Below are 11,142 nucleotides of genomic sequence, written 5' to 3' on the forward strand. Positions count from 1 at the left end.
TATCCTGGTTGGTTTCAGTTATACCTTAGTACTTGACGTGATGTCTTTGATGATTATTATTTGAAGGAGGTTTTGTGAAGCAGAGTTGCCCTATGTAACCAATCATTTGATTTATTGATTGTTGTGTCACAGGTGTTGATTTTGAATCCAGGGGAACAAAAACACCTACTTGATACATTCAATATGTTTTCAATGTATTGTGATTTTGCCTATTGATCCGGTTGTAATCTTTTTCTTTTTGCTTATGTTGAGGTGTAATCCCTCCTGAAGGCTGTAGTCCTCTTTGATTTCAGCAAGCCAGGCATCATCTGCATATCTCAGGTTGTTAATGACTCTTTCTCCATCTTGATGCCCATGTTCTTTTATATCCCAACTTCTCAGATTATTTTCTCAACCTACTGATTGAATAACTATAGTGAAAGGACACAACTCATTTCCTGATTTTAAACAACTCTTTTTTAATTAGAAGAACTGATTCTTAATTAATTCTTAGTTAATGTAAACATTCTACATGAACACAAGTATGCATTCTGGAATCCTCATTCTTCTCAAGGCCATTTATGGTTTATTATGGTCAGCACAGGTGATTACCTTTGCATAGTCCACAAAACATAGGTAAGCATCTCTCTAGTATTCTTTGATTTCAGCCAAGATCCATCTGTCATCAGTTAATGCATCTCTCTTTCCACATCTTCTTTTAAACCCCGCTTGAATTTCTGGCAGCTCTCTGGTCATGTACTACTGTGACGGTTGTTGTTTTAATTTCTGTCCTCTTTTTGTTTAACTTATCTTCATCAAAAGTTTACTTGCTGCAACATGAATTCATAGTGTTTGATAATTTCTGCATTCTAGAGAAATTAAATGGCATAAGAAGTGATTGGTTTTTAATGATCAGATGGGCCACAGTTTGCTCTAGGAAACACTAGATGACATCAGAATTAAAGGTCATTGGCTGATTTTCATGACCGCCAGTTGGACTCTAAATGAGAAAAAGTCGTCAATAACTCAATCCTTATTCATTATAAACATTTCTGGTAGGAAATCTTTCAAAGGTGAATGGAACTTTTCAGCCCATGAAAAATGAATTTTTGTCACTTTAGCCCAGAGTGGCTCTGAGTCAGAGAAGGCAAAGGATCAAAAGTTAATAACAAGTTATCCCTCCTTCTCCTTTAGGACAGCTGGAATGATTGGCTTGAGGTTTGGTCTACTACATCATATGGCAGGATGAGTATGAATTTGCTGTGTGTATGTGTGTTCGCCTTTGAAAATCACTATGTCACTTGCCCAAAATAAACTCTATAGTCAGAGGTGGCATCCCGTTCATTCTAGAACAAGTATAGGTGCACGAGAATATTTAATCAATGGTTTATTTTCCAACCTTCCTCATATCCTTCCCCATTTCTCTCAAGGCAATAATCCCTTCGGTGTCTAACTGGGCTAACTACTTCTTCTATGCCTAGTTGTAGGGTATCCATTTTGAAATCTTAACTTCACTTAGGAATCTTGATTAACCCTTGATTGATGCACAAAACTACCATATACGTGAAATCTAATGCTCTGTAGTCTAAAACCTGCAGAGAAAAAAGATAAATGTCAAAGTACTGCCTTTTTTTGTAGGTTTATGGTAGATCCCCCAACCTAAACGCGTCTCCAGGTCGCACCATCATCATTTCATCATTTCTTTCATTTCCCTTTGATCTAATTAGTCAAAATGCTTCCTAGAATGTTCATTCCTAGGCAGTACATCTTCCTGAATATGAATTACAATAAAATATCATTTGATGTTTGAAATTATGGGGGTAATCTCAGTGACGGAAATGGATGACCAGGTTAAGGGGAGGAATCTCCGATGAATAGATTCATGAAGATGTCAAAGACTTATAAAGCCCATACCTGGGGACAAGAAGGCTGTAGAAGTTCCAGATCTTCTCTGGTGACGGGTCCTTCCTGCAAACATCACCACAATGGCCAACAAAGGGTCCTCGCCGAAAGGTATGTGTAACCATGAATCCAATCATTGGCTTTAGCAATACTGCTTGGGTGAATACTGCTTTGAAATTTTACCTAATGATCTGGTTGCTGGCTAAAGTTATTGGGTGTACAGTTGTTAGAAGTTTGGGGTAAGCAGATGTACAGGAACACGGTGGGAAAGAAGCATGGTTCTCAACCAAGGGTGAGTTCTCCACCCCAGAGGACATTTGACAAAGTTTGCAGAAGTTTCCCATTGGGATAATGGGCATCTGGTGGGTAGGAGCAAGGGTCGCAGATATTCTTCAGACAAGGCACATAGCAGCCCTCCATAAGACGGGGTTACACTGGCACAGGCCCACATGCTGACGTTGGGGAACAACCCTTTGGCTAGAAAAGGACCGGATGAGCCCACAGGACCACTGGTTTACCCTTCCAGAAGATAGAATTCGGTGCCCAAGTTTTTATGTGGTTTGGCAAAGTCAAATCAATCTGATTAAAACATGTTCAATTGTAAAATCAGGATATGCAAAAGGATAGCAGACATGTCTCTAATACTAGTCCGTCAATTGGTTGAACCCAAATGACATCTCAGTACAAAAACCAGGTTGGTAATAGCTAATTGCCTTTCCTTTCTTGGGGGACCTTGGTGAGGAGAGAACATTAGTATCAATCAGAAAATGTATGTTCTGAATCAAAAACAAAAATAGTTTCCTATTTTTCTCATCTTTTATTGTGCCAGTCCTTTAAATGAAAAATGTGCAGACAAAAGCACTCAGAATTTTTTAAATATCGATCCATTATATTAATCTCCTGGAGTCACCATTCTAAGTTCTCTATCTATAAAGCTTTCTTCTTCTAAAGGACACATCCAGCTACAGCACAGGACTAGAACATATGTGAAATAAATTTTTCAGAAGTATCATGTTTGAGGAAAATTTAATGGGTGTGTTGTGGATAATCTCACTAAATTTAAAATTTTTTCATTAAGCAATCAAAGGGCTATTTAGTTACACTCTATGTCCAATTTGTCTTTAGACATTTTTTCATACATACATTTTTAGCTTAACAGTTTATCTTGGACATTCCCAACTGTATTTATTAATGAAAACTTTTTATTCTGATGCCAAATGTTAGAGATTTCATTTCTGATAAATGCAGATTTACATCAGATATCCTTTTGCAGTAGCTACAATGAAAGTAAAATTGTATTTTAACCTGTGTACTACATAGGCTTTCTTTCTGTTTAAAGCTACAAATTATTGATATCTTAGATGTGAAATAATTGATATCTTAGTATCATATGAAAATGGATGTTTATAACTATAGCAGGAAAAAAACCAGCAAAATCAAGTTTCCTAAGGCCTCTTCAAAGGCAGTCTTGTTCTGGATCAGCAATGGCAGGGACCTCTGCAAACACTAGTCCCTTGTATAGATCTGGAGCCCAGGGGTCTGTTGAATGGGACAAGGCAGAGGGAAAAGGCCGTAGCGTTGCCTTCCTGCCTCCTTGACACCTGCTTACGATAATGGGACATCAGGAACCTCTGGAAGCTCTCTGTTTCATCAATAGAACGTGAGGGTACTAAGGCAGGCCCAGAGAACCTCACAGCATTATTGCTAAATCAAATGCGAAAATCTCTGGAACCTTTGGTAAAGTGCTCAATCGAATGCGTGGGATTATTATGGTAAAATAGCAGGTCCTGACTCGAGCGTTCTTTACAAGATAGAATTCAATCCACATTCACTGTGAACAAGGCATCTATCGCACAATTATCTTTGTCCGCCTTGAGGATGACAATCAACTGACTAATGGTGCTCTTCTGCACATTTCGATTTCTAACATTCAAGGTTTGGGCAACATAGAGTTAAAAAAAATTGCAAACTCCTGGCGTGCCCCGGCGCTGCCAATGCTGCAGAAATTCCCAGGGCTTTCTACTACCTGAAAAGAGTGACTTGGACCCCGGGCTCAAAATTAATTTAAGTTCCAAATGTTTGCAAAGTCCGGAAGCACTTCTGGGAGCAATACCAAAATGCACGGAGTCACCTACTTCTCAAACTATATATCTGTGCAAATATAATTATATCTCTAAATTTACACAGTGGAAGGTGTCGATCCTCTCCCCCCACCCCACCCGCCCTACTCGGCTATTACAGTGCCCCAAAATGCAGCTGGGGACCATGGGAGCAATCAGGCTTCCTTCCACAGGACTGCTTTTGAGCTCGTCGGTGAATAGATCATCTCAGCAGGGCTCGTGTTTTCATTTGAGCAGGGTCGCTCCTGCTGCTGCTGCTGCTGCTGTCCAACCTGCTCCTGTGCCAGGGGGTGGCCTCTCTGCCCATTTGTCCCAGAGGGGCTGTCAACTGCCAGGTGTCTCTCCGGGACCTGTTTGACCGAGCAGTCATCCTGTCTCACTACATCCATAATCTCTCCTCAGAAATGTTCAACGAATTCGTAAGTCCTGCGCTTCTCACTTCCTCCCATTAGGAACCTGCTCCTGAATGAGAAGGGCTTCAAGCTTAGACCAGACAACTTCGGGGGTCACATTCCAAAGGATACTTGCTCCTCAATAGGGGAAAGAGGAGGCCACGGGTGGTGGGGACACTGAATGCGCTGAGCTGTTAAGTGAAAGTTGGGGATTCGAGTCTACCCAGGAGCATTTTGGATAGTCTACCTGATAGCACCTGATAGTCTAAGTCCAGAACATGACAAACCCGCTGACACACAGGGGGTTGCCGTGCCTCCGAATCAACTAGGTGGCAGCTGGTTTGCTTTGGGGAGGGCAGGAGGCACCCATTAAAGGCTCAGTAAAATGAATGGGACAGGTCCGTGACATCTCAGTGTTCCAGTATTTTCCTAAAGAGCGTCAGCTTAAAATAATCGTTCTCTACTTCACTCGGTTTAAAAAAACTTAAGTAGATATTCAGCATTTAGCATAGAGTCATGTGAGGCAGTGCTAAGAACACAGAAGCCTGTTGATTTCCGTTGCTTGCAAGTTTCTGTTACATGTTTGGCCAAGCTCATTGTGGGCACCCGACAGACGCTAACTGCACGACAGTACGTTTGGGCTGATCGAACGCCAGTAAATTAAGCAGCATTCCTTGTCAGGAACACGAGCCTTATGTACGCATCCCAAAGGAATCGTTTTCATAGTTCCAGCATACTGGTCTCGAATTGCAGCAGAAAGTGCTTTAGAAGTAGGAACAGTTATTCTCTTTCGAACTGAGGAACTTTTGAACATGTCTTGGAAGTCCTTTTCACTCAACGGAGATGCAGGCCATAGATCGCTTCTTCTCCAGGAAACCAAAAGGCGTCCGCAGAGGGCCGAAAGCAGAGTTCGCACACAGTTATTTTGATACGCTTAGAGATTGTTCTCTTGTCGTTCCTTCTTCAATGGCCATCGCTTGTCTTCCAGAGCTCCCCAGGAATCATTCAAAATTTCACAAGCGTTGGCTAAAGGTTATTTTGTTCTTCGCCAATATATTAGCTCATTGTTTTTCTTTTTCTTTTCCTGTCAGCTGCTAAAATCATATACCCTCTTTCCTCTGACTTATCATCACAGTCAACAAAGCTGTATTCAGCACCTAGGATGAGCATGGGACAGTACACAGTGTGTGGATTCAGAGCTCAATCAAAGGAAAGTTATAATTGTGTAATGCCTGTTAAGATAAGCGTGTCAACTCTGACCCACCGCAAACAAGAGATAGTGGTAGCGAAACAGGGCTATCTATATGCACTATGACATTTGGCTCAAATATTAAATACTAAATTAAAGCATTCACGGCTTCCTTCTGCCCCCCCCCCTAGTTTTAGTGTTTCCTCTCCAAATAGTAAAGAGGTGACATGAAACAAGAGAATTTGATGGAAGCGTTAGAGTTCAGAAAAATTTGATGAAAACAAAAATGAGTGTATAGAGGCCAGAGAAAAAGAAGTAGAGGAATGGGCTATTTTTTAAATGTTTAGTTTAAATGTTTATGAAGCTCTCATTTAATTAAAAATATGGCTATCAAATGTACTAACGTTGTCTTAGTGGGTTCACTTACTCATGCTTAAACAACCACCATTCTTGCATCTCGTTGGTCATTTCTAGGATAGACGGTATGCCCAGGGCCGTGGGTTCATTACCAAGGCCATCAACAGCTGCCATACCTCTTCCCTTGCGACTCCGGAGGACAAAGAGCAAGCCCAGCAGATCCATGTGAGTCTCTTGTCCATCTGTTCATCCAGGTCCTGTGTTACTAAGGTCGCTCTAACAGGCCATGGCAATCGCGTATGCCGAGCAAAGCGAAGCACAAATGGGCAATGGAAGACAAGTCGCCTCGTGAAGTGGAGACAATAGGGAAAATCAAGTGCTAGCATGACAATAACAGCGTATCTCTATGCTATCTACAGAGCCAACCTTGGCGGAACCAAAGCTTTATAGATGAATTGCAGATAGTCGATTGCATGAACACTTAATATGAATTGGAGTCGACATCAAAATGCAGGGTTTGTAAAATGTATACAGGGTTAGAAATGTGAATGCAGTAGAAATTCAAGTGCAGTTGCATGCATTACATATAACTAATGAATCCCACGTAGACGACATTTAACTTCACTGACCGTGAAACCCTGAGCCATGTCCTTCTAGACTTCAAACTCTCATCTAGTTCTGCTTACTTCTCTGAAACCTTACTTCATTATTCTTCTCACTCCTCTGCCTCTGTCCACTAAATTATAAGACACCTCTAAAATTATCCTGCGCCATGCTGTATATTGCTTCTCACAGCTGGAAATATTGCCTCTGTGCTGATGACAACAAATTCTACCTATCAAACCCTGATCATTTATCTAAGCTTCATTTTTCATAATCTTTGCAATCCATTTCTTTCTGATTCGGTGCAATAGCCATGGTTTTAACATGATCTAAAACAAACATTTTGCTTACAGATCCCACACATTCACACTGTTCTCTCTTGAAACATTTCATTAACAGCACCAGAATTTATTCTGTTTGCTAATCCCATTAATTATCATCAGGGTAGAGGTAAGATGAAGACGGAACAGGAAAACTGAAAAAGACCAAGAAGAAACCCAACATTGATTGAGAGCTACTACATTTTCAGACACATTACAAAGGAGCCTGTGTGCATTACTGCGATTGGGCATCATAGTCACCCTAAATCGTGAGGGACCATTTTCTTGCGGAGATAAGGAAACAGGGCTTCCAAGAGGTCATGGAATTTGCACCACCACTCCCGTGGTTGGTCAACCGTGAAGCCAGGCTTCATCCAAGACAAAGCCTTCATAGTTATTATACAAGAATCCTCCTAGAGAAACCACTCACTATCTGCCCGGCACCTTTTTCTAGCTCCGTTCTTTCTTACTCAGCGCCTGGACATGTTTCCTGTGCAATGTCAATCCAATTCTTCTCTACATTTGTTTCCACAACCACTAGACCAGTGCAAGGGATCAGCATCTCTCAACTCATTGCCAGGTGATGCCTGCTCATAGCACCTCGAGAGGACAGAGCAGAACTGTGCGCTTGCAAGACTGTCAGTCTTCGTGGGTCTAGAAAGCCTCATCCTTCTCCTGAGGAACAGCCGCTGGTTTAGAACTCTTGACCTTGCAGTTTTAGCCCAACTCATGACTCACAACTCCACCAGGCCTCCTTCGACATCAGTCTAGCATGCACTGTGTAGATGATTTTATTCATTTCCTGTGACTGAATCGTCATAGGATGATTCATATAAATTACCTGGACCCATTTTCAGGGACATTGATGGAATCGATCTCCCCTGAATCAGGTAGTTCAGACACATGCTCTGTACCAACAAACTCGTTGGTTTCTCCTCCTGGACAAGCTACTTAGGTGGAAACAAACGTTCGGAATGGGCAGATGGGAGAATTTCAGTGGGAAAACACAATTCTTCGTGTTATGAATCAGAACCCTCCTTAGAAGATATAATCACTTTAAAAGTCAGATTCTTATTTTGTTACTACTTTAATAAATGATAGGACAATAACAGAGCCCTAGTGGTGCAGGGTTTACACATCAGGCTGCTAACCAAAAGGTTGGCAGTTCAAACCCAATGCATCGCTGCTCTGCAGGTGAACAGACCTGGCGGTCAGTACCAATAAAACTTACAGCATATAATACGACATGGGGGCAATTGTACCATCTCACATAGAGCCACAGTGAGTTGGAAGCAACTCGACAGCCTACAACCACAATGTAGTCCAATAGCTTAAATTTCCCAGGTATACATCTCGTTTTACCCACAGAAGTATGTTTGCATGCACATTGACGTAACAAAGATACATGTAAGGTCTGTCTCTCTCAGCAAAAGTCACATCTAGGTAAGCAGGTAGTTTCCCACTGATTGATTTTATTTTATGGCTGTGTAGCATGAAGACCTTTTGAATCTGGTTGTAAAAGTGCTGCGTTCCTGGAACGACCCTCTGTATCATTTGGTCTCCGAAGTGCGTGGCATGGAAGAAGCCCCCGACGCGATCCTGTCCAGAGCCATTGAAATTGAGGAGCAAAATAAACGACTTCTAGAGGGGATGGAAAAGATAGTTGGCCAGGTGAGCGAGCACCTTCCTTCATTTTCTCATCAGTGGAAACGTTGCTATCTGTGATGAGTAATGGGCTTCTCCAGATCGCACTGTGCAACAATGAAATGTTAGCACTATAAATCTGATTGCTATTAAATAAAGTGAAATCAGAGTAATCCATAGTACAGGTAGGCCTTGGGCATGTTCAGGTACAGGTAGGGCATATTCATCGTACAGGTGGGCCCTGGGCATGTCCAAGGTAGTTGAGGGCATATTCAAGTCATGACAAACGGCACACAGGACTGTCCTTTTTAAAAATTTTCTTTTTTAATACATCTTATTAATGTTATGTATATGCTAAAAATATATCTGTACGTTTATGTGTGACATTTCTAACCCCAAAAGGCAAATAAAGATCTTCTTTCTAAAGATACTGATAACCAAAGGCAGTAATAATACAAAATTTTTAAACAGTTACCTAACCTTCATGGAAATTACAGAACCCTATTGTAAGTTGTGAATTACCTATAGTAGAGTCTATGGCCATTGAATGCTACAATCCTGCTGTCATACCTACTAGGGACAGCATTCCCTATGTTGCACAAGAAGCACTAAAGGATTACCTTCCCAAAGAACTGTCTCTTCCCGAGGTCAGGTGGTTTGAACACTTCAGGGAGAGAGCACTAGAGACCAGAATCAGCAAGATAAACGGTTCCTCAAAGAATTTCCTTTTCTCTAAACACCAAAAATTGTGAGTTAGACAGGACACAAGAACTTCAAAATCACATGGACAATTCCCCACAGGGCTAGGTTTCGAAAGGTCACCAGGAAAGAAGAAAGTTCCTCTGTCTATTTTTGGAGGATTGTTTTCTTTTGTTTCGTAATTGATAGAAAGTGTCTCGTTGTAATTTTTTTCTTGAGGTCCTGGTATCAAACATCTTTAACTCTACAATAATTTGTCATATTTAAACTGAGCTCGTATTTGTAGCATATGTTTCTATTCAGTTGGGATGATTTTAATATTAGTGAGAGAAACGCTCTCTGAAGTTCAGAAATAATGCATCATCTAAAGAAAAATATATGATTACAGGAATAATAACAGGGGCAATTTGATGTTTCTTATTGTGTTCTAAGTACATGTTATCATGTATCATTTTTTGTCATTTTCATGGGTGAGGAATATATTCACCACAAACACAAAGCACATTTTAACCTTGGCAAGTCTGAGCTAAAATAAGTTTTCAAGTTATTTTCTTCATTACAGTTGGCCTGTTTTCTGAGGTCACAATTTAAAATTTCTTCTATCATGCTTCATTTTCTGTTCTGTTTTACCACCATTTATTTGTTTATTCCTGTTTATATCATTTCCAATGCTCAGTCAATTTTTATCTTAATGCTCGAGCACCCAATACAAAGAAGCAGAAAGCAAACCAACAATATCTGTAGTGCTTGGATAGTGTATCCTTTGATGTCCTTTGAATATATATATATATATATATATATATACACACACACACACACACAGGCAAATGAATAACTGCCAAATAGCTACATAAATAGCCTTTGAATTCTAGTAGGGGATCCTAGATTAGAGAGAGAGCAAGAACGAGAGTGAGAGAGAGAGAGAGAGAGAGATTCTTACTCTGTAGGAAACAGTAAAGCAGGTCAACCACAGTTCATACATAAGTACATTCCAAATTCCTTTTCATTCCTAAAGTTGCTAAGCTGCTTGCCCAGTCCCTAAACCTCCCCCAACCTCCCCACCACCACACCCCCCCCCCGAGATTCTAGGCTTGCACATGGAATCAACACAAACCCAACTCACTGCCTTCGTGTGGATTCCAATTCACAGTGACCCTAAAGGACAGGGTGAGTCCCACAGAGCTGCCACTGTGGGTTTCCAAGGGAGTCAATATTGACAGGCATATAAGGACTCATCGGTCTCTTGTGAAGCAGCTAACGATTTCAAACTGCTGACTCTGTGGTTTAGAGAGATGTCTAGAGCTCCCTCCATGTCCTAGCACATATGCATATCAGAATAGCTCCTTTTGATAGCTGAGTAACATTCCATTGTATGGATACACCGCGTTCATTTATCCCTTCAGCTATTGATGGATATCTTTTTCACCCAAGCTAAATTCAGCAACTACAAAGAACAAAGGTCAATTCGCACTAATATTGCTAATGCTCCGTCACTGTCTTTCTGGCCACTAGGTTCATCCGGGAGTCAAAGAAAACGAGGTCTATTCTGTCTGGTCAGGACTTCCATCTCTGCAGATGGCGGACGAAGACTCTCGTCTATTTGCTTTTTATAACCTGCTGCACTGCCTCCGCAGGGATTCACACAAGATTGACAACTACCTTAAGCTCCTCAAGTGCCGAATCGTCTATGACAGCAACTGCTGAGCCCATATTCGTCCCATTAAGGTCTGAAATGATTCTTAACAACCAATCCCATCATAAGCTTCTTGTAGTATGATAGCATCTTCCTGCATGTTTGGGTGTAGTGGGTCTCTTCTTATAAAATAAAATCTGTCTCTAAAATCTAAAAGCCCCATTTGTCCAAGTTTCCTGTCTGCACATAATAAGAAATCAAGAGACAATGTATTGCTACCGTTGAGAAGCGCCTAGAGAAAAAA

At 41.0% G+C, this 11,142-nt stretch overlaps 1 protein-coding gene across 1 annotated transcript; it reads left to right on the plus strand.

Annotated features, from left to right (window-relative positions):
* The first annotated feature begins 1,964 nt into the window (after window positions 1-1,964).
* Window positions 1,965-10,909, plus strand: PRL (prolactin). The gene is made up of 5 exons (XM_004712471.1): window positions 1,965-1,992; window positions 4,239-4,420; window positions 6,057-6,164; window positions 8,354-8,533; window positions 10,718-10,909. Exons 1-5 carry the CDS (start codon window positions 1,965-1,967, stop codon window positions 10,907-10,909), a joined length of 690 nt encoding a protein of 229 aa, XP_004712528.1.
* Window positions 10,910-11,142: the final 233 nt, after the last annotated feature.

Source organism: Echinops telfairi, unplaced genomic scaffold (assembly GCF_000313985.2).
Source record: "Echinops telfairi isolate 266 unplaced genomic scaffold, ASM31398v2 ScPeMD7_5868;HRSCAF=6743_0, whole genome shotgun sequence".
Classification (NCBI taxonomy): Eukaryota; Metazoa; Chordata; class Mammalia; order Afrosoricida; family Tenrecidae; genus Echinops; species Echinops telfairi.

Coding starts and splice junctions, on each gene's coding strand:
- PRL (XM_004712471.1), top strand. CDS start 1,965: ATGGCCAACAAAGGGTCCTCGCCGAAAG. Junction 1,993..4,238: donor CAAAGGGTCCTCGCCGAAAG/GTATGTGTAACC, acceptor TCATTTGAGCAG/GGTCGCTCCTGCTGCTGCTG. Junction 6,165..8,353: donor AGCAAGCCCAGCAGATCCAT/GTGAGTCTCTTG, acceptor ATGGCTGTGTAG/CATGAAGACCTTTTGAATCT.